Source organism: Hemibagrus wyckioides, linkage group LG13, assembly GCF_019097595.1.
Source record: "Hemibagrus wyckioides isolate EC202008001 linkage group LG13, SWU_Hwy_1.0, whole genome shotgun sequence".
Lineage (NCBI taxonomy): Eukaryota > Metazoa > Chordata > Actinopteri > Siluriformes > Bagridae > Hemibagrus > Hemibagrus wyckioides.
In genome coordinates, this window is record NC_080722.1 from 7,355,361 (window position 1) to 7,378,981 (window position 23,621).

The following is a 23,621-nucleotide window of genomic DNA, read 5'->3' on the forward strand; positions in this document are numbered from 1 at the left end:
AAAAAACCCCCAAGATGTTTCAAATTACATTATTATACACGTAGGGTTTTAAAAGTTTTATGTAATGTATAGTGTTATCTGTTCTAGGACTTAATGTGCTGAAAATGTTTTAAAAAGCAGGTCTATTAAATGTACTTAATGTTATTCAGTTCCTCTGTTACATGCGTTTTAGATGGTTTTTCTTTTTAACATTTTAATATTGATTTTTATTGATTGAAATACGAATACACATTACAGTACAGCAATTAAATACAAATGACTCCTAATTCTGCTAGTGAATGATTTGTATATTGTCATCGAATTAATCGAACACTATGTAACACGATTTTTGTTCCTGGGTAGTGAATGACATTTTCCAATTACCCTTGATGGAAAATGATAAAATAAATTAAAATAAAAATAGCCATTAAGACCCTTGAAGTTTGGGTTTGGGCTTTTAAGACAATGAAAACCTCAAAATTAGCCCATTTTACTAAAAAAAAAAAAAAAAAAAAAAAAAAAAAAGAAGAACTGCCCAAAACTAACCGTGGCTAAGATGGGGTTTTTTTCTCTTTAATTTTGGTTACAAAGAATGGGGAAATAACACTTATTTCCCAGAAACAAGAAGAAAGTAAAAAATTTGTTACATAGTGTAATTAACCCCGTTTAACACACCCAACGCAAAGCTGCCATTTGTGTAATTTTTTATTTAAAAAAAAGCAACAAAAAAACCTTTTCTGTTTGTTTTAGAGGCCCTGCTTTATTTTCAATTCTTTAAAAACAAATATGCATTCTAAAATGTGAAATTAAGACCATGGTATGCGCACTTTTATTTTGTATTTCATATTCGTCACACGACTTCCTCCCTAAAACGGGTTCCTCCATTTCCATAGGCAGGAACGTAGTTGAAGGGAAACGCCCGCCATATTGGCTCTAACTCAGCGGTTAGGTCCAATAGAAAATTCATAAGACTTAGAGCCGGAATGGTGGCCGACGAAGGCCAGTTTACCGTGTACATAAATCAACGTGTGTAACTTTCACCCACTCTCCCCAGCGTGTGTTGTCTTGCAGCATGGCCTCCTCTGCGAAAAGAAGAGCGATCGGAAGCGGAGAAAATCCTGAAGACAGCGATGACAGTTCGGATGAAGGATTAGAGGATTCCGGAGAGGAGAGTGACAATTCAGACGGAGAAATAAACGAGGTTTATCCATAATATACTCGGTCCAGTATTGAGCTGTAGCCGTGTCTTGCTAGCTAACGTTAACGCTGCTAATAAACAACCTGGTTGCTGTTTATTTTGTTTAGATCTTTAAACAAAACTATCTGTTTGTTAGATGCTTCAACAAATGTTTGTTTTTAGGAAGTTGAGGTGGATTTTGAGGCGCACGCGATCTCGGGCAACGATTTCAACGGCATTAAGAAACTGCTTCAGCAGGTAACATATGCATTGCTCATTTATAAAGTTATAATGAAATACATGTACAAACAAGATATATTTTTCCAAAATGGATCATTTAACGATAACATTTATTTCTCCAGCTTTTCCTGAAGTCGCACGTGAACACCTCGGAGCTCACTGACGTCATCATCCAGCAAAATCACATAGGCAGCGTCATCAGGGTGAGATATTCACTCATATTTATTTTATATGCATTTATTTGGAAGAATTGCTTTGCTTTAGTGTTGGTAGAAGTAGCAGTGTTGTCCTAGTATGAAATATATATGAGTTCATGCTGCATTTGTGTGTCTGTTTACAGCAAGCTGAGGTGCCGGATGACAGCGATAATGAGGACCCAGACGAAGTGTTTGGGTTTATCAGTATCATAAATCTGACTGACCGAAAGGTAGAATACCAGCATGTCAAGTACATTCGAAACACTTCTTCATTTTCTATTAAACCAATTTCTTATTATTAATACATGTTTTGTGTTGAACAGGGTATGGAGTGTGTGGAGCAGATTAAGGAACTGGTTTTGGGCCAGTGTGAGAAGGTGTGCTCGGCCGCTGCGCAGGAGCAGTTTCAGCAGGTTATGGAGGACACGTCTAAGAACGTTGGCCTGCTGCTCAGTGAGCGATTTATCAACGTCCCCCCACAGATCGCCCTACCCCTCTACACACAACTGCTGTGTGTATTCTGAGTGTTCATGTGGCCAATATTACTTGCTGCTCCTTTTCTTAAGATAGTGGAAACCAATCCATTAGCTGAAAGCTGATGCTTTAGATCAGTTTCATAAAAGCAGCTTAATGGATTGTTTTGAGGAAAGAAAAATTGTCTTCATCAAGACACATCATCGTTTTGATTCTTTATTTTGACCTATATTTGTTGCCAGTTAAATAACGTGGATAAATGTTCAATATGTTAAATGAAATGGATACCAAAAGATTTCTTGCATTTCACACATACTGTTAATTTTTTAATAGCTGAAATGTATGTATATATACACATACACACACAAACATTTCAGATATATATATATATATATATATATGTGTGTGTGTGTGTGTGTGTGTGTGTGTGTGTGTGTGTGTGTGTGTGTATGTATGTATGTATGTGTGGAGTGAGAGAGAGAGAGAGCTACCTGGGGTTAGTAGGCTATTATGATATAATGTTAGCCTTGTAATTCTAGTCTAATTTCATGGCTGATCATCTAAATTTGAGCTAAGTGTAAAATTACAGTTGATTTCTCAATTTAACAGTACAGTGGAACAGTATATGATGTATATAGATAATTTAATGTAAAATATATTGTATATGTTTAACTGTTTGGACAGTGAGGAGATGTCTGAAGCACAGAGGACCAATAAACCCAGTGGGAAATGTCACTACTGTCTGATGATCAGCAAAACATGCCAAGAAGCCAAGAAGAGCGTCCCAGCACGAGGGCAGGCCAAAGACATGCCCATGTTCGTTAACGCAGAGGAGGAGTTCTTTTACGAGGTACAGAAAGATAATATCCAATACTTCACTTTTATCATATTTTTCAACACAGAAAACGTATTATATCAGTACATCATTCTTTTTGTGGCTCTACTGGCTTGTTGTTTGTCACTCATAGCAAGCGGTGGTGAAGTTTCACTACTCCGTCCAGGAGGAAGCTGATTCGTGTCACTCAGGACGATGGTCATTTGATGACGTACCTATGAAACCCTTCCGGACAGTGTGTCTGATCCCCATGGAGAGAATGCCAGTAATTATGGACAAGCTAAGGGACTATCTCACAATCTGAACACAACCACTCTTCCTCTTCAGCCTTACGTGTCCTAGTCTTTCATCCCTTTATAACACACCCTTGTTAGAGACAGTGATGGACTACTGTGTGGACGCAGCCAGGCTCGGCACATACGAGCGCTCTCGCTGTTGATAGAATATCCATCAGGACCTCAAAGTCTTCTGAACGCCTTCAATTAAACACGTTTTACCAAGATTTTCCGAGTTGCTTGGAATTGATTGTTTGACAACATATGATTGGTCTGTTCTTCAAAGCTGCTGTTGGGCTTCAAGTTTGGGCCACACATCTAGAGGTGTGCAGACAGAAGTAGACAGAAAAGAAAAAACAGTGATAGATCGACAGACACAGATACAGACTGGGTAGATGGATGGATCGATATGATAGATCAGACAAATCTAAAGAGATAGATAGATATGGACAGATAAAGGTAGAAATAGAAAAATGATTTAGGATTGATACAGATAGATTGAGATTGCCATAGAGTAGATGGATAGATGGAGACAGATACAAAGGAGGCACGGCTGCTTTGTACAACACTGTGCACGTAAATCCAGATCAGGTTTAATGCAATAATCAGTAAATAAGTTTCAGCTAACCTCAAACCAAAATACCTGACTGGACCTTTAATAACTAAACAGTTCGCTACGTACACCAGACACACCAAGTTTATTGGTCTGAAATCTGTGTTTCATACTTGAAATGAACAAAAATACATTCCTCAGGGACGCTTTCTTAGTCTGTCCGTATGAAATATTTTATATTACAACTGTCTGAGTTTCATTTGAATCAAATCATCTTTCTCTCAGCATTGTACTCCAGGATATTGTTTTTGTTATGAGTAGTACAAAGACTTCACACTGTGAGGCACGTCTGTCCCAAGTCTGAGAGTTCAGACTACAGCCTTGTGTTATGCTGTAATTAACATTACTGTATCACACATCTATCATAAGACTGGGTCTCCTCTCCTTTTGCTGCGTCTGTAATAACAGGATGGATTTTCTGTCTGCTCTTTTTACTCCCGGCCACCTCGGTATCCAAAATATGCTGCAGGAGCTCCTTACACTCACTAGGGGGCAGGTTGTAGAAGAAATACTGCGGTGCCATTTCGATGAACCTAAAAACAAACAATCAAGACTGAATCACTGCCATGAATTGTTTCTTTTGTTCAGTGGCTGCTGAGAGAATTCAGAATTATCAAAAACAAAATGTTTTTTGAGATTTATATGTTTATTTGTGGATGTTATTTTAATATCAGGGAAAAAAGGTTGTATTTGTAATTTGCATGTATGCCAGACTTTGATGCTCAGGAGTCTTGAATCTTTTCAGTAATGAACAAGATTTGATTCATTGAATCATTTGCCTTTTTAGTTTAATTGCTAAAGTACCGATCAGGCATAACATTATGACCACCTGCCTAATATTGTGTTGGTCCCCCTTTTGCTGCCAAAACAGCCCTGACCCATCAAGGCATGGATTCCACTAGATCCCTGAAGGTGTGCTGTGGTATCTGACACCAAGATGTTAGCAGCAGATCCTTTAAGTCCTGTAAGTTGCGAGGTAGGGCCTCCATGGGAATATACATTAAAAGACTTACAGAACTTAAAGGATACTTTTGATAGATACTGACCACTGCAGACCGGGAACACCCCACATGCGCTGCAGTTTTGGAGATGCTCTGATCCAGTGGTCTAGCCATCACAATTTGGTCCTTCTCAAACTCGCTCAAATCCTTACACTTGTCCATTTTTCCTGCTTCTAACACATCAACTTTGAGGACAAAATGTTCACTTGTTGCCTAATATATCCCACCCACTAACAGGTGCCATGATGAGGAGATCATCAGTGTTATTCACTGCACCTGTCACTGCTCATAATGTTATGGCTGATCGGTGTATTTATTTTGATCGGTGGGTAAAAATCTGAACAAATGATCTAACTGAACAGATTAAAATGGTTCAAGTTACTGGCAAGACCCCAAATTTTCATCTCATTAGGAAAAGAAAAAGAACCAAAAGGACCACATACAACTTGGGTGAGATTTGTGTGATGGTACGGATGCAGTTGCTGCTGTTGAGCGTGAACTCGTGAAACAGCACCCACTCAGGCAGGCCAAGTTTGTGCGCTTTGGCCCCATAAGCTGAAAGACGGTGAAGCTGCGCCACGTGCTTATTGGTCAGCATGAAATAGTTTCCAGAGCCGTCCACATCACGAGCGATCTGACCAACACAGAGGATACAGTGTGGCAGAAATGTACGTCTATATCCTTCTTGATATTGAATTGTTGGCACTATTAGGTATTAAAGTCAGATTTCACTTTAAATCTTGGTTTAATAAACTGCCATGATGGGCATGTATAAACAGATGTGCTCTACGTTCTCTGGAAGAATAAATCTACCTGCATAAAGAACCCTGCCAGCAGCGCTCGCTTGACATTGAATGTGTTGGTTTTGGTGCCGAAGGCTGGCTCAGAGATCGGGAGCTCCAGCCTCTTCAGAATGTCAGTCAGCTCGGCCCTTATGGCGTCTGCAGTCTGCAGAGCCGCGCTGCACAGAAAGTAATCCTGACACCACTTCTCCTGTGTGAAATCTGGCACAGCAAAACATAGCAATCATGTACATTTTTAGTGTGTGTTAAAGACAAATCTGTATTGAAAAAGCAATCTAAAGTATATAAAGTTCATTATATCTTGTAGTCCAGCAGTTACAGAACATGACAGAACCAAATGTTAAAGGTTTTCACACACATACGCACACCTAAGGTCTAAAGTTTACTGTAGACAGTCACACCTACCAGCATGAGGGACCCAGAGCGAACCCTGAGCAAACCCAACCTTAAACACATGAAACTCCACACTAACAATAAACTAAGATCAGGACTTTAGTGTGGACCCTGGAGCTGTAAAGCTTCAACATTACCCACAGTGCTCCAACCCTTGTTCAAGCTGTAATTAAAATTATTGAATTTCCACTCACATGGCTCTCTCTGGCTACATTTATAAGTGTTGTAGATGTTGATCAGCGTGAAGTGGTCTCCGTCTGGATGATACAACTTCATGTGACACAGCATCGCTTCTGTTTCCATGCCAACAGGGGGCTCTAGGAAGCAGCTTGGAGCTGGAGGAAGGAATGGACAACAGGATGCATTGTGTGATCAGTACTGATATAAAACTGAAATAAATATCCTGATCTTATGTAATATGATAAAAATACATCAAAAGTTAATAGGTTTAAGATAGAATTGCCTGAATATTGAAGATTTACACCATGAACAGATTTATGCTACCAAACAACTCCCACAACAACGTCCCGAATCTGCCTGAACATGGACCAGGTCCCACTGGCAGCGGTTTTTAGACTAATCTTCTAATCTTAATCCCCATTCAGGGAAATGTATCTAGACTTCATCATACCTGGTCATAGAGTTTCATTTTTTTGTACCTGTTAACATGGCTGCAATCGTTAGCACCTCACTGGTACACTCGAACTCGCATGACGCTAACAGAGCTTTAGCCATCTGAGGGTCTAAGGGGAACTCGGACATTATGATCCCGATCTCGGAAAGGTTTCCATCATCGTCCAAAGCGGCAAGATAATCCAGCTCTTCTAAAGCTTGCATCAAACCTTCAGGATCTGAGGGAAACAGCAGGAGAAACGTCGATTTATACTAAGTTGCATCAGGTCATAAGCAATAATTTGATATTTGATGATACTATTGAATCTTTTACGATAATGATACGATACAATTAGACTTTGAGTAGCCTTCGATCTACAAAAATAGTGTTTACTGCATATTATCACAACTAATAATGAAATTAAGTTTGTCTGTTTTTGTACAGATATATACCCATATTTATTTGAATAAAAGCTTTGGCAATGTGCATAAACCTTGTAAAGTCTAACTTGAGATTTACTAAACAAATAAAATCAATGCTTTACACATATTCATTAAAACATTGTTACTAAGGTGTGATCTTTCTGTAAAAATGACAGAACCCATTCCATCAATCTGGCTTTAGAAACCTGATGGCCATAATCCCGTGTCCTGGTGCTTGAACCCTTCCTTCCTATTTATTGTGTGCACCAGTAATAGTGAGCTCAGCACTCCATCTGGGTCAGAGCTCGCCGAATCCCGGCTGTTTTCTCACATAAGCCGAGCTCACGCTACAGAACAATGAACTGATTAGCGCCGTCACATCAGCGAACACGCATCGCTAAACACCAGCACCATGACATATCAGTGCTGAAAAAACACACACACAAGCTCGGTGATCTGTTCTTCTCTAGAAAAATGCTCTCTTTCATGTTCTCATGTATTCATTTTATGTTTAAATATTGTAGGTAATGTAATATTATTAACACGGGTGCATAAGAAACGTGCGGTCTTCACGTCTGACCCGGCCTGCTAATGAAGTTGCAGCGTCCGATTCCAGCCACCTCCATCCTCTTGAGGAAGAGCACAGCCGGGGTGATGTTCGCTTCTAGGATCTGAGCAGGAATCTCAGCACAGAGCTCCTTCTCCTCAGGGTACAGGCAGAAACACTTCCCTGTCCATGCATAAATAATTACATAATTATCAATATTAATAGACAGAAATCACTAAACTTGTACTAAGTAGGATATAGGACCATTCAAAGTGTAGGCATAATGATACATGAGTATAAATTGTTTTTGTATTTACTGCTGTGGTGTAACTGGTTATAAACTGGAATTATTCCTGAGTAAGGCCCGATGCTCTTAATAGCACTTAAGAGACTTCATCAAATTAACTCAGGTTGACAAACCGCCTGCTCACCTGCTGATCCAGCCAGCTGTTTACGGATCTCTGCCCGACATCTACTGATGGGTCTGATCACCTCCGAGCTGGCTCGCAACCGCGGGTTATACACCTGCAAAAATACCCAAGTGACATGATGTCCAATTGACATTAGCAACAAGCAGATACACTGCATCACATTTAGATTATCAGCAGTACTTTAATACTGAATCATGGTGTAAATGTCATTAACCTCCCAAGACCTGGCGTCCTCATATGAGGACATCACATTTTTGGTTTTGTGTACCATAATACTTAATACTTAATTAACTACTCCAGTTACTTCTTTGTATCTGGAACCTGTTGTACACAAAAATAAGTGGCTTCATGTTCAAACATAATATCTGGTTATTATATTTTTATTGGTTCCTCCTAACCCCAAATAGGTAGGAGAAATCTAAAATGTAAGCTCAGGAGGTTAAAGCTAAAGCAGGAGATTTTTAAACTTGCTTGCCATGACTAGCCATTTTACCAGTAACCTTTTCTAATCATATTAAAATTAGAATCTGATTTTTTTTTCCTACTGCAATTTTAATAAATACAAAACAGTAAGCAATGTGTTCTCTTTCATCACTTACAAATCTCTTCTCGACTCCAGTGTCAATCACAAAATTGACCGTGTCCACTGACCAAAACATGTCTTCAGATTGACTGCAGGACACAAAGACCCTCCTGCCTCTCTTTTGGTGCTGTGGGATTGGAGGACAGATCCCAGCATGGCCTGGGCACACTGCCACTGGTACCAGCTCTCCGAGATTACTGCTCAACCTGGATGCTTCTTTCGCCAGAAGACTACAGGCACAGCCTACCTCCTAAAACACACACACACACACAGCCTGAAATCAATTAATGTTCACTGTTCAATTAAACATAAATTCTTATAATACACCACATAATTGACAAGCCATCAAGAGCTGGACAATTATTTGTAATTGTATCAGTATTTTGGCTTCTTCAATTAAAAACAATAAAGTATCTAGCAATAGCTACCAGGCTAAAATAAATGTTTCCATTTATATATCTAAACTGTCTTTCTTGGGCATTCACATATATGGTTGATGTATTTCATTTATTAGTTATTTTGAATCTAATGGTTTGAATAAACCTGCACTTAAAATTAATTAAAGTAAAAATCTGATGTCCTATATTTTCTATATTAATATACAATTGAATATTAAATAAATACATAAATAAAATGAATCTACATTGTAAGCTGAAATAAAACTGCTATTAGCTGAAAACCATGATAATACTGAACAAAATAATTCTGCTCTTTGTTCCCGACAATATTATGCAACCCTACAGTGCACATAATACAAGTAAACATGATCTATTATCTGATGAGCCTGTCATGCTTAATTCCCAGTTAATGCGCTGATTTAGATGAGAAAATGATCTGGCTGCTGACTGTCAGCAAATAAAAAAGAAAAAAAAAATCGATCAGCACCAGGACCTGTTCTGAAGCGAGGAACACGGCGATGTCCCCGGGCTCTTTGGTCCTGTGCACCTCCAGGATGAGTCTCAGAGCTGCACAGAAGCTGTCCATACTTCCTCGGCTGCTGTGAAGGACTTGAGGCGAGCGTGATGCCTCGACGTGGAGGTGAGCTGCGCCGCTGAAGTGTGAGAGGAGTGTTTGAGAAGCTGGTATGACGGACAACAGCACCACCCGAAGCTCTGCGCGCTGCAGGAGAACTTCCCGGAGCAGAGCCATAAGGAGGTCTGTGCTCACGGTGCGCTCGTGGGCCTGATCAATCACAACCACTCCATAGTGCTCTAGTAACGGATCGGACATCAGCTCCCTCAGCAGCACGTCGTCCGTGCAGTATCTAAAGCAGACATGAGGATGTTAGCGATCTAAACTTGGGTTGAGAGTAGTTTGTGAATAAACAGATCCTAGCTATGAACTTCTTGCTTGTTTGTATGTACTGAAACACCTCATGTTTTAGATTGTTAAACTGAAGACTCTTTATAAAAAATGCCATTATGTAAGAAAAAAATCATGTTTTACCTGAGAATGGTGTCAGAGGAGCAGCAGTTCTCCAGCGGAATGCTGTAGCCCACCTCATGGCCAATATTGACATCCATCTCATCAGCTACATGAAGGGCCAAATCGACAGCCTGCTGTCTCTGGATCTGACTACACACCACAACACCATGCTGGTACTGCGCTGACAGACAGAACTCTGCACACCACTGGGGAACCTATCCACCACACATACACTTGTTCATTCGGATACACCTTAGGGCCATAGGTTTTATTTGTTTTGTTTTTTTTGTTTTTTTTTTACAGGAAATCAGACCAAACATCATCTTCCCCCTTTCCCCAGAGATATTTTATGATGTAGGGCTTCTTTACGAGAGGATGTTATGTATCAAGACTAAAATCTAACCGGGGGATCAGACAGGTGTACTGGTATCAGGTATCAGTCCGACATTGTGCTTGTTTACGTACCAGCATCTGATACCATGTGATACTATGTGACGTAAGCCTAGTGCATGTCACCATGCTAATAAACAGACAACTAGAAATGACAGGACATGTTTTATGCTTAATGAAGCAAAACTGTGCTCTGGGCAAAATTATAATGAGGAAGAGCTACAGAAGCTTTCTACAATACTAGTAACCTGCTAAAACATTTAAAAAAATTCTGACATTTAAACAGAGCGCATGAGGGCAGCCAACCTCAGTCCAGAGATGATAGGGCCAAAAATTGTGTGAAAGTTGTTGATAAGCACATAGAGCTGAAGGGAGTGTGTAGAGAAACTATTGCAACTTCATTTGTGTGAGAACTGAGACACGTGTGCTCATCAGGGTCAAGGTACACTTTACAAAATCTTGCACTCATTTTTCTGACCACTCTTATTGACACTGCATCTTTGTATGGTTTGATTTGTATGGTCAGGCCTGACTGGACCACAGTGATGGTGGATATCCATCCTAGTGTAAACAGTCATCCCGGCTATTCAGGATATTAAACCATGTTTATTGGAAATCCATACAACAATATCCGCTGATTAAGGACACTCTGGTCAAAAGTCAGCACCAGTGCATGGTGGGTAAGAGCATAGTTTCATAGTTGGTGGGACTGAGAGGGCATTCTGGAGTTGATATCACTTTGCATTGATTTGATTATTTACTCTACATTTTGCTTCAGGTTTACTATTTAAATCAACAAGCAGCATAGCTTCAAGTCTTTGACATGAAGGTCATGACATACAATGAGAAAACTTCAACTAAGGAAATTGTTGACGATACTCTATTGTCAGAAAAAAAATAAAAAAATAAAAATAAATTAAGACAATTCAACTAGTCAGCTGTTAAGTTTCTTATTTAAACACGCACGACAAAAACCATAGAGTTTGTTATTAATGAACTGCAGGTCCAAGTTTACAATATTATGCATAGGATTATACATTTTTAAGTTATCAATCAAATCAATAAACTAGCAATCCATCCAACAGGCAAGGAACTTAACAATAAATATAAGATCCCAGAATCCCAGTTTATGCTTTATAGCTAAGTTTAAGAACCACCAATCTACAAATCCCAGTGTGTAACACACACAACAGCAGCATCCATCAATACTATACTAGATCTTAAAGTAGGCTCAGGCACTGCATGGGTCTGTAATAAACAGCCATTTATAGTATATTACTGGCACTATAGCGTTATCAACCACTTAATAGCAATAAACTGTTGATTAATTTGAACAGAACTTGTGCTGTCACTATACAATGTATGAAATGCATCAACACTGGTTTGAAGTGCATGTAAAGGTCAGGAATAAAAAGCTCTATTGGCTCTATTGTATCTACTATTGGAACAGTTGGATTAGGTTAAAGATGCAGGTCAGTGATAAGATCATTAGGAGATTTGCAGACATATTGTGAAATATTGTATTTGCAGACAGTCTGCACTATTTATACACATAAGTCACAAATCTGTGGAGAACTTGATTTTGCTTGGCCTACTTGTTTTCAGCAGTAAATCCTTAAGAAGCCTCAGCTGATGAAGGATCCGAACCAGAGTCTGGCATTTCCAGCTGGAATGTGCTTATTCAGGCAAATCAGATCTAACTTGAGCTCAGACTGACCCACATCTTCAGGTCAATGAGTGTGTTTGAAATAGTAAATAGCAGTGCAGTGTAAAGTTTCCCCTTTATATAGTTAGAGGCCCATTATCAGTTTTCCTCTTCCTAACAATGCACATGCAAGAAAAATACCAAGCCCTCGTCATGCTCTGTGGTCAATCAGACACTTACTAACTACAATGGGGCAAATAAGGCTTTGTTTGTGTTTCAAATGTGGAATTAAGGGAATTGCACGGTGTGGAAATTTGACCCCGTGAATGTCAGTCATGTCAAAGTTCTTTCAATACTCTGACCACAAAGGTTGGATCCATGTAACAGGCCTTTCCACCCCAACTCTGATTATAATCCCATCTTGCAGACTTATCTAGCTCATACTGATTTCAACCAATGTAGCTCTAGTATGTTTTAAATCAAATCACTTGAGTACTAGAGACTTTAGACTATCTGCAGAGCCAATGCATCCCATAATTATCATGATACAACAACTCACTTTGATTCAAAGATAATCAGATATTTTGAAAACACAATTCTGTCCTACATAACTATCCAACCTTGATGTTCAGATCAGCTTCCACTCCTGTCAGTGGACAAAGACTCACTAAATTAGACAGCTGAAGTTTGGATAAATGTTGCCTGGTATTTTTCTAATCTTCAGCTATCCAGCCCATCCCCACTGTAGCCTCATATACCTTTGAGTATATAAGAATATTGGACAGGATTGGATAGTGGTGTTTCCCTTCTGTTGTAGCTCATCCACTTCAAGGTCTGCTATGTTGTGCATTCTGAGATGAATTTCTGCTCACCACAGTTGTAACGAGTAATTATTTGAGTTCCTGTTAGCTCAAACCAGTCTTTCTCCTTTGTTCGGTCTTATCAATAAGGTGATTCAGCCCTCAACACTTTCTTTGTTTTTCACACTATTCTGTGTAAATTAAAGATATTTGTTGTGTGTGGAAACACCGAAGAGATCAGCAGATTCTGAAATCCTCAAATCACACACCAACAACCGTGCTATGGTTGAAGTCACTGAGATCACATTTTCCCCCAATTTTGAAGATTGATGTGAAACAACTGATGAAGCTCTTGACCTGTATCTGCATTATTGTATGCATTTCTCTGCTGCCATATAATTGGCTGCATGAATGTGGATAGATGTGACTCTTGCTCCTTTCAGCTTCTCCACCAATTTTGCTCAAAAGTGTAAAAAAAAAAGCGCACTACACCAGTATAAAAAATGTTAGATTTTACATGTGAAATATAATTTAAAATCCATCGTACCTGTGTACTTTTGCCAGTTTTTGTTGTACCCGAGATGATGACGAGCTGATTGGTTTCTAAAACTGTCATAAACTCCTGTCTCGATTCCCAGATGGGAAGCTGGTGTCTCTCCTTTAGGAGTTTATAATACCGGGACGAGTAGGGAAGGCCATCAAACTGGTTCAGCTCCAGATCATCTCCAAAACCGAAATGCAAACCCTTTAGAGAATTTGTTTCATTCATTTCCACACTTTCTCCGTGAGGGACGCCGCTGCGGCTGTGCGCCATGGCGCAAACAAGCGCGTCTGGAGAAACTCACTGTGCCAAAATAGTGGCGTCTGTTTGGGTGTCCAAAAATAAACATGCAAAAAACATTTTCCAGTCGCGAAACACCCCGGACGTGTCGTTCAGCTGTTATTGTTAAATACTTTTTTCTTGGACTGTTACTGGAATGGATAAGCGATCAGACTGTTGTTGATAGATTTTCGGACCGTCTCATGACTCAGTGTGTTGCTCTCCTCCTACCCACGTGGTGGGTTGTGTGTTCCCCTACACGGATTTAGTGAGCCGAGGAGCCAACACTGTGCGTGTGTGTGTGCGTGTGTGTGCTCATCATGTAATCATTAATCCTTTCTACTGTCCTTGCTCTACTGGTTTCTGAGCATGCGCACTTCACTTTTGCGCGACTGCATGCAGCGTAAAGTGCTTAAGAGTATAAGAAAAATAAAATAAAACAGTAAACCAGGATATTTATGGAGAACTACAAAATATATAGTTAAATGTTAACAGTAAATTATGTTATGTTAACGTGACATAACATAATTCATATGGCATCATATAAATGGGTGTGGTCAGCATCAGACAGCTGAGGATGACTGACCCCAAATGACCTGGGGAAGAAAAAAATCACACAAGCTTTGCCTATTTTCTATAAAGTTATAAAATAGTAATGCATATATATATATATATTTACTACTGTAATAATATAGACACAGGCATAATGTGTACAAATTTTTTAAGGAATTTAATCATTTTCAAAATGATTGATAAACATGGTTTGGTATTATGGGATGGCAAATTAAATGGATTTATAAATGACTGTTATTTATTTATTTATTTATGTTATATTGTGTTATATTGTGTTATGCTGTTATGTTGCTCCTTCTTGAACACTGATTTTATTTTTTATTATTTTTAAATAAAAAAAAATCCAAATGTTCAGATATGAAATTAAAATGCTCCCAGACACACCATGAGACCATGACCAGTCTATCACCTTTTATAAAACTGATTAATTAATTAATTGATTAATTAAAGACAACAAGAGGTAAATACAACAAAATAAATTTATACTGCTTGTCCTATACACATGGTAGGAAACTTCACTTGCCATATTTTAAGAAAGAATAATAAATGATAAAACAGTAACTTAAAACACAAATTTAAGTTGGTTGAAACTAAGAATATATATGGATAGAATAATACACTGTTTATGTTACAGTCACTGATCACGTGGAGAAGCTTGGACAGTGCTCTCTCTGTCGTACAGGATGGTTGGCCATGTTCCTGATCAGCTGGGGTTCACTTCACTTAGAGTGGCAGCTATGAAGGGTTAGGAGGATTAAACCAGAGCAAGTAAAGTTTCCCATCCAGGAATCTCTTCCATCTCTTCCAGGTGTCAATTCATACTACTATGTAGCATATGAACAGCATTTCCTGGTTTTATTAAAATTGCACTGAATATTATGTATGCTTGTTTTTTGTTTGTTTGTTTGTTTTTTAATTAATTGAGTTTCAGATGTAACCGTACAGAGTAATCTCCTTAACTGCATACCAAGACATTTTGGACAGGATAGATAGATAGATAGATAGATAGATAGATAGATAGATAGATAGATAGATAGATAGATAGATAGATAGATAGATAGATAGATAGATAGATAGATAGATAGATAGATAGATAGATAGATAGATAGATAGATAGATACTTTATTCATCCCAATGGGAAATTCACAATTTCATGCTCCCAACTTTGTGGGAACAATTTGGGGATGATCGCTTCTTGCTCCAACATGACTGCCCACCAGTGCACAAAGCAAGGTCCATAAAGATATGGAGGAGCGAGTTTGTTGTGGAGGAACTTCATAGTCCTGAGAGTCCTGACCTCAACCCGATAGAACACCTTTGGGATGAATTAGAGCGGAGACTGCGAGCCAGACCTTCTCATCCAACATCAGTGTCTGACCTCACAAATGCACTTCTGGAAGAATGGTCAAAAATTCCCATAAACACACTCCTAAACCTGGTGGAAAGCCTTCCCAGAAGAGTTGAAGCTGTTATAGCTGCAAAGGGCGGGTCAACTTCATATAACATTCATGTGCATGTAAAGGCAGACGTCCCAGTTTTGGCCTGGTTTGCAGTCTCTGCTCTAATTCATCCCAAAGGTGTTCTGTCAGGTTGAGGTCAGGACTCTGTGCAGGCCAGTCAAGTGCTCACTCATCCGTGTCTTTATGGACCTTGCTTTGTGCACTGGTGTACAGTCATGTTGGAACAGGAAGGGGTCATCACCAAACTGTTCCCACAAAGTTGGGAGCATGAAATTGTCCAAAATGTCTGAAGCTGAAGCATTAAGAGTTCCTTTCACTGGAACTAAGGGGCCGAGCCCAACCCCTGAAAAACAACACCTGAATTCAATAGTTTGGAGGGGTGTCCCAAAACTTTTGGCAAATATAGTGTAGTTATGATTTGCACTAATATAATCTACAGTATGGGCTTTGCTATACATAAGGCTTCAGATTTATCAGTAAAAATGTGTTATCTGCTAAAGAAAAAATATTTCACTTGCACGCTGCACTGACTTGGAGCACACTGAAAAACGACCGCACGGTTCACAGACTTGATTCATTTATTATTTTATGGTGTACAGTTGTAAAAGTGGTCTCAGAATGATATACTGGGTTTAATAAATGGTGTCTGAATTTCTTCTATTGTATAATATATTGTTTGGTTAAGGTTAAGTGGTAAAGTCCTGGTGTAGGAGTCTACAGTATGTGTACATGTCCATTTAGAAGGGCATAAGAAGAGTAAATCACATAAATATGCTCCAGATGGGCTTTTTAAACAATTTAATGACTTTAAAAGGTGAAACCAACAGAGAAATTACTGGCTCATTCACTCTAATTCTAGATTTTGAGTAAAGCTGTTGCATTAGGTTGACCTTCTGTCGTATCCTGCTGTCTTCTTGATAGATGTTGATGTGCGTCATGATGTACGGTACGTTTGACGGCACGGATGAAGAGAAATTACGTGCCTGAATGGGAAGCATCTTGAATGTCGGCTAGCTGCAGTGCTCAAGAGATGACTAAAGCTTTTTTTTGTTTAACAAGACAGGTAATAAACCATTATTTATGTCACATTTTACATTAAACTGATGTAAATCTCAAAACCCTAACAGAAAAGCATCCGGAGGCGAGGAGGAGCTGACAAACTGCAAAAGCAAAGACGGACTCACGACACAAATCATTTTCATAGACAACTTTACTTAACACTGGTTCATCATTTGTAACCAAAACACAGATATTTACACTCCCTCCATCCCCTCCCCAACATACGATTTATCAAAGAGTTATCGTACAAAAACATGTTCGGTTTTTTCCGCAGTCACTGAGCAAAAAAAAAAAGAAAGAAAGAAAGAAAGAAAGTGAGTATCATATTTATTTTTTTCTGTGTAGAAATACTGATACAAGTGAAATACGGTTACAAAGTGGTAAAAAGTGACTACAGAAAAATACAGACTGCATAACAAGACAAGCAAACATGATTAACATACTATAGTGCTCCATGATTACCACTGAGAAGAAGAATCTAGACTTGCACAGATTCTCAAATCATAAACTGAACCGGTGTATTAGTTATACAAGTGTATGAGTGAAAATATAGCTAAAATATCACTTGAAGTAATCCATTTTTATAAGCAAATGTAAAAAAAAATAAAAAAAATAAAAAAGCTAGTGACTGATGTGGACACCCACAATGTTAAATGTTAAAAACAACATTATTTCACACGAAAGCAAGCCAAGAACACGGTAACACGATGGTACGTGCTAGGTATAAAAAATATAAGGCTCTACATTGTCTAGATTTCAAATAAATGTAGGCTCAGTGAAAACACACACTGTCACAGCTGAAATAGTTCCTTGGGGTACACACTCCAGTTTGCTACAGATGTCAAGTTTTTTGTGTGATCATATTCTAAAAAAAAAAAAATGCAATCCACTGCAAAATCCTTTTACTGAATTTCTTGGTCTTGCTGTGCAAATGTCTCAATGTCACCTCCTTTAGCCTTCATCGTTCATAACCAGTTGAAGCAGATCTCTTTATTTTAGAGGAGAGCAAAGAATCCCAGAGCGTTCAGGCATACTGGGAGTTTTTAAACATCTGGGAATTTTGTTTTATATATTGGAAAGGTATACACTGGTATTTTTCTGTCCTGATCTCTATCCGCAACATCTGTAGCATATTTCAGAGAGTTATTTCAACACACTGCTTTCTACAGAGAAAATCAAATACCCTATTGAGAACTGTATATAAATACTGTGTATATATACCAAACAAGCGTCTAAGTAATTTTTATTTTCTAGAAATAATCAGTGAATTTGTCATTTAAACTTGGAGTTGGAGAAAATTGGTGGTTATGCTATCAGCATAGTTAATACAGCTCAGTGATAAGCACAGAAATACTTAAAGAGATGTTTGGGAACCAGAACTGCTTTAGGTTTGGGAACGGCGTTATATAACGCAAAAGAGTGGCTTTTGGTACTACTTTTAATAGTACTGTTCACTTCAACAGATTGCCAAACGTTTTGGGACATCTGCATTTATATGCACATAAATTGGCCCACCCTTTGAAACTATAACAGCTTCCACTCTTCTGGGAAGGCTTTACACAATGTTTAGGAGTGTGTTTATGGGAATTTTTGACCATTTCTATAGAAGCGGACTTGTGAGGTCAGGCACTGACGTTAGACAAGAACGCCTGGTTCACAGTATCTGCTCTAATTCATCCCAAAGGTGTTCTATCACGTTGAGGTCAGGACTCTGTGCAGCCAGTCTAGTTCCTCCACACCAAACTCGCTCCTCCATGTCTTTATGGACCTTGCTTTGTGCACTGGTGCACAGTTATGTTGGAACATGAAGGGGTCATCCCCAAACTGTTCCAACAAAGTTGGGAGCATGAAATTTTCCAAAATATCTTGGTATGCTGAAACATTAAGAATTCCTTTCACTGGAGCTAAGGGGCCGAGCCCAACCCCTGAAAAACAACACCTGAATTCAATAATTTGGAGGGGTGTCCCAATACTTTTGGCAATACAGCGTATAAATGTTTAGTGACAGAATTCAACAACTGCCCTTTATAAGTAAGTTTCTAGTGAATATGTTTAATATCAGGAATGTGTTGAAATTCTACTCTGTTATGCTACAGATGCAGTGGATATGGATTATACTAAAAAACACCAGTGTGTTATGTTAAACCGACTCCCAACAATCAAATTTAATACTGTTTAATATCTAACTGCCATGAAAAGCCATGTAGTTTTTCAAGTTCAGGATAGGTGTGTCTATATGAGCAAGAGTCCCCTCTAAGTGTATGGTAAACTTATAGACAACCTTCCCAATATGGCAGTCTGAGATGAGTCTGACAACCTATTCCCTTCTAAATATCACCCCCCTTTTCCAGTTTTTAAGCATAAAAAGCACCAACATTACAGTCTTCAATTTATTTTCACAGGGTAGAGTATATCTCTTTAAGGCCTCCCTCCACACGCTAGTATTCGACTCATAGTATTCGCAGTTCCAATCAAAATCAGGGCAAAACTCTACAGAGAATGTCGAAAACAACGAAGAAATAAATACTTTTGATGAACATAAATAATGTACGATGTGTACCTGAGGGTTGATTCGTAGCACCGGAGAAGGAGGGAGGCGTAGCACCGAGGGATCGAACCGTCAAGCCGTCACGAGCGTGACACACTGTTCATGAGGACCAGCAGAGTTTCATAGTGCAAAACAGATTGAACTGCAGGTCTCACAGACTTCTGTCTCAGCTACAGGGCTTCTTCATTCCTGTGAAGAACTGATGCTTTGGCAGCGTGGGGGGCTGCTTAGGAGGTGGTCTGTATGGCAAAAGAAAGAAAAAGAACAATTCTACACAGGATCTTATACAGATCTTATAGGAAGGAAAATTTGAGAAGAATATCTAGAATATCCGTCTGTTATCTAATCAAGCTTTGATGAGCTCTCTTCAATATCTGTTGATTCTGATTAATTATCACAAATTAATAGTATTTCTTTCTTCTTCTTTTTTTTCCTCAAGAAATACCCCAGTGCTAATCAGGCTTACCCTACCTCATTTACCATTCCTCACAGCACACTGCTTGGATTCATCCTTAATTATCAGAAGCATCTAGCTGCAACCCCTCCACCAATACAAATCCATCCATCTAATCTAATATTTATCCATCCATCTCTCTATCTATCCATCCATCCATCCATCGTCAGTAAATCAGTGAACAAATCCCTGTACATATTTCAAAAGCAATACTACATTCATATTATTTACATCAAATAAGTCATTGCTCTGTGTATATTTTTTTCTTCCTCTGTGTATATTTATTATTGACATACAGCCAGTTCCATTTCCTTGTACAACTATCATTTAATTTTTCTACTAAATTCCATTGTTGATTATTTAAGTTTTGACTTTTTATGGTCGTAAAAAAAAGTAGGTCACTGCATTCATTATGTATTTGACTAATAAATTTGAATTTTAATATTCATATATCATCAGGTATCGTATTGTACTACAGTATGTATGTGCTACAGTACATAATATAATTAAAATATATATTCTATTTTTTTCCCCTCTCTTCTATGCACCTAATTCCATTTATTCTATTTTTATTTATTTATTTGTACTTATTTTTTTTTTCTGTTACTTTCAATTCCATTTTATTATTTTATAAATTCAGTTTGTACTATTCTATCCCTATTTTATTTTTATTCCATTTGATGGAGCATACTGTGTATGTGACAAAAAAAATTTGGATTTATATATATATGTCTCATGAAGGGCCTGTGTAGAAATCAATGTGCTGACCTGTGAGGCAGTATGATGGGCGGTCTAGAGCCAGGAGCTGGAAGATGTGTTGCTAGTGGGCTCCGTCCCAGCTGAGAGCTCCGTCCTAACGGGTCAGCGGGCAAAGGCTTCTGAGGCGGGCTGGGCTTCTCCATCTCCTGTCAGGAGTCATGTAATGTGTTAAATCTGCCACCAGAGGGAGGTGTAATACAATATAATTCAGATTTGAAACCAGTCATTCTTCCTGTGTCCCCCATTCTCTGGACTCTGCCTGGGCGATTCTCATGTGTTCCTCATTGACTGGCAGGAAGGAGATGAGGGACAGATAACCACTTGCTACCTACTACACATCTGTTCTTCATCTATCTTTCTTTAAACAATACATACACTATTTCACAGGAGTGTTTCACATGATTAATAAGTTCCTCACCCAGGCCGTTTCTCATCGTCAATGAGGCTGCATGTGACTGTGAAAGATGAGGTCTGATCTGGAGCAGGGCTGGGACAAATGGGACATTTTTAAATAAGCAAGAACAGTGTTACTGTTAAAGTTTGTGGCTCTGCTATTTATTTACGCAGTTCATATTCAACACCTCAGGAATCCTTTTCTGTACCATTTAGTTCGATTCATATCACTCTTGTCTGATTGCCATGCAGCTGTTCATACACCCTGCACTGCCCTGGTCAACATGGGACTCGGTCACAGATTCCACAGTGTGCGTTTAAGGAGGAACAGCTGGAATGAAGAACAGCTAACTACTCAGACTGAGTGCAGTGAGGTGAAAGGGGGCATCTTTATACGGGGGAACGATAATGAACAATTTCCAGACCCGGGTCTGATGATGGACTCAATCGTTTAAGAGACCTCTAGTGCACTGATAAGGCAAAGGGATGTGATCCATCATGTTGCTGCGGTAAGAGAAATAATCTACAGTCACTTACATGCTAGGTCCTAATGAATGAAAATGTTTAAACACATGGAGAAGATCCTTTATCATCACTTTTATGATGATGAATAATATAAAGTGGATCCTTCATCTTATTAAAATATCAAAGTGCTTTTTTGATGAAGACGTATACATCCAGGAAGTGTGTTTTATATAAGGGTCACTTTCATGCAAAGGGACACAGCTGCTCTGCCCTTGAGGAAGGACACTTATACCATTTGTGGCTTCCTCCACTACTAATCCAACACACACAAACTCATACACACACACGAACCGTATACTTTATGACGTAGGACAATTTTTTTCTTTTAAATTTCAGGCTCTACACTGTAATGCTAAAACTAAAGGAAGCTTATATAATTCCTAAACAATTATATATATATAAATCATAACACACTTGTATCAAGAGACCCTTATCGATGATTTTAAATATATTTTTTTAATCCATGTATGTGCCTGGTCTGCCATACAAGTCCCTGTGTATGTTGGTACTGTAGACATGATTAAAATGAGGGCAACAATCTCAAACTCAAGAATTCCCAGTGTGATAATTCCCATTATAACCTTAACATTTTAGGAATCATTACAGTGCCCTTGATTGTTCTTTAATTATTTCCACACTGACTCACACTCATCTGCCATTAGTGACTAATTATCACTTACATTCATACCGTCTTATCTTTGTTTTATATTAGTTTTATTTCATATAGTCAGTGTCCTGTTTATGTGCTTATGTGGCATTATTCCAGTCTCGTCAGTTTGTGTGTATTAGTTTTGGGTCTGTCAGTGTTTGCCTGAGTTTTTGTCATAATGCCTCAAGAATAAGTGATGGATCAGCTGAAATGCTTTGGATATATCATCTATCCATCTATCCATCCATCCATCTGTCCATCCATCCATCCACCCACCCGTCCATCCTTCCATCCACCCATCCATCCATCCATCCATCCATCCACCCATCCATTCATCCACCAATCCATCCATTCATCCACCCACCCATTTATCCATCCGCACACCTATCTATCCAACCGCCCATCCATCCATCCATCCATCCATCCCCTCATTCATTCTCAGTACCTACCTACATAAAACAAAAAGAACATATCATTAGCGACTGACATTTACACTACAACTTTACATACTGTAGCAATCGTTTACATAATAATTCAAAAGTAATAAATTGAGATTTTTAATTTCAAAGACAACATAATTTCAGCCATCATCTAATTTTTGCTCCATCCATATTAAACAAGACCCTGCATGATTTCTACTTTGCACTTTAATCCGTTTCACATTCAACAAGTTGTATTTGGTCTATACAGTATGCTACAACACAGTTGTTTTCCATTCAACACCAGCTGCTGAACACCAGTTTGCTCACATCACCGACATTCCTGTTACCAGCCATTCACAGCTTTTCTACTGAATTTTCACATTTCTTCCTGACCAACTGGCCCCACTGTTCAGGGTGTGTTTTACTGGACTCAGACCGGCTCAGACTCAGACAACACATGCACACACTTCTTTATAAAGCCCAAAGGTCTAATGAAGCTGTTCCATTCACACCACAGGAAGGACAATGCTATAACACTCAGCTTTACAGAGCTAAAAGTGCAAACGTTAAAAAAGCCTGCACTTGTTTCAGATGAGCACATGTCTCTGACATTCAGCCAATCAGCCAATCATGTGGCAGAAGTGCATAAAATCATGCAGATACACGTCAAGAGCTTCAGTTCATGTTCAAACATATCAGACATTAGCATGGGGCAAATATGTAAGCTCAGCGACTTTAAACCAACTTCTGCAGAGAACACGGGAGACAAGACTAGAAAAAATACATCCAGTCAGAAACATCTCTGAGGTTTGGAAATACCTTGTGGATGAAAGAGATCTGACCGCAGCTACAGTAAATCAAATAACCCGGCTTTACATCTCTGTTGAGCTTCTCAGAATGTGCAAAACCTCAAAGCTAGAAGCAGTGTGGCTACAACAGCAGGTTAATACATCGAGTTCCTCATCTGTCAGCCAAAAACAGGGAATATATGGAATATATATATATGAAAGGCAAGAGATCCTGAATTGTCATAGGTTTGCATGTGTTCGAGACAAGTATGTAATCTCGAGACAAGTAATGCCATCTTAAAATCATTAGTTTTTTTGGTTTAGCTGT

At 38.8% G+C, this 23,621-nt stretch overlaps 3 protein-coding genes across 4 annotated transcripts in view; 1 reads left to right on the forward strand and 2 right to left on the reverse strand.

The window, feature by feature from the left end:
• Positions 1 to 991: 991 nt before the first annotated feature.
• bccip (BRCA2 and CDKN1A interacting protein) lies at positions 992 to 3,404 on the forward strand. The gene is made up of 7 exons (XM_058407131.1): positions 992 to 1,180; positions 1,340 to 1,414; positions 1,519 to 1,599; positions 1,737 to 1,823; positions 1,917 to 2,104; positions 2,752 to 2,917; positions 3,036 to 3,404. Exons 1-7 carry the CDS (start codon positions 1,052 to 1,054, stop codon positions 3,204 to 3,206), a joined length of 897 nt encoding a protein of 298 aa, XP_058263114.1. The 5' UTR covers positions 992 to 1,051; the 3' UTR covers positions 3,207 to 3,404.
• dhx32a (DEAH (Asp-Glu-Ala-His) box polypeptide 32a) lies at positions 2,413 to 14,169 on the reverse strand. 2 transcript variants are annotated; one of them, XM_058407129.1, is made up of 11 exons: positions 13,391 to 14,162; positions 10,030 to 10,223; positions 9,475 to 9,847; positions 8,600 to 8,833; positions 8,001 to 8,094; positions 7,603 to 7,752; positions 6,647 to 6,838; positions 6,182 to 6,322; positions 5,605 to 5,795; positions 5,235 to 5,425; positions 2,413 to 4,323 (listed from the first exon to the last, which is right to left on the reverse strand). In XM_058407129.1, exons 1-11 carry the CDS (start codon positions 13,655 to 13,657, stop codon positions 4,134 to 4,136), a joined length of 2,217 nt encoding a protein of 738 aa, XP_058263112.1. In that variant the 5' UTR covers positions 13,658 to 14,162; the 3' UTR covers positions 2,413 to 4,133. The 2 variants fall into 2 exon arrangements, with proteins under 2 accessions (XP_058263112.1, XP_058263113.1); XM_058407130.1 differs by lacking the exon at positions 5,235 to 5,425 and having other exon boundaries at positions 4,131 to 4,323; positions 13,391 to 14,169.
• A 3,422-nt stretch (positions 14,170 to 17,591) lies between these two features.
• The window catches only part of LOC131363731 (disintegrin and metalloproteinase domain-containing protein 12), a 100,490-nt gene continuing 94,460 nt past the window's right edge, over positions 17,592 to 23,621 (reverse strand). The window contains exons 22-23 of the mRNA XM_058406567.1: positions 20,526 to 20,662; positions 17,592 to 19,542 (exon numbers count right to left, since the gene is read on the reverse strand). Coding sequence (XP_058262550.1) covers positions 19,470 to 19,542; positions 20,526 to 20,662 — 210 coding nt within the window. The 3' untranslated portion in view covers positions 17,592 to 19,469. The remainder of the gene's footprint in view (positions 19,543 to 20,525; positions 20,663 to 23,621) is intronic.

Excerpts from the sequence above, each read along its gene's own strand:
- bccip (XM_058407131.1), top strand. The coding sequence starts at position 1,052 with ATGGCCTCCTCTGCGAAAAGAAGAGCGATCGGAAGCGGAGAAAATCCT. Across the intron at positions 1,600-1,736 it reads ACATAGGCAGCGTCATCAGG|CAAGCTGAGGTGCCGGATGA; the intron begins GTGAGATATTCA and ends GTCTGTTTACAG. Across the intron at positions 2,918-3,035 it reads AGGAGGAGTTCTTTTACGAG|CAAGCGGTGGTGAAGTTTCA; the intron begins GTACAGAAAGAT and ends TGTCACTCATAG.
- dhx32a (XM_058407129.1), bottom strand. The coding sequence starts at position 13,657 with ATGGCGCACAGCCGCAGCGGCGTCCCTCACGGAGAAAGTGTGGAAATG. Across the intron at positions 10,224-13,390 it reads AAACTGGCAAAAGTACACAG|GTTCCCCAGTGGTGTGCAGA; the intron begins GTACGATGGATT and ends TGTGGTGGATAG. Across the intron at positions 6,839-7,602 it reads CAACTTCATTAGCAGGCCGG|ATCCTGAAGGTTTGATGCAA; the intron begins GTCAGACGTGAA and ends TGTTTCCCTCAG.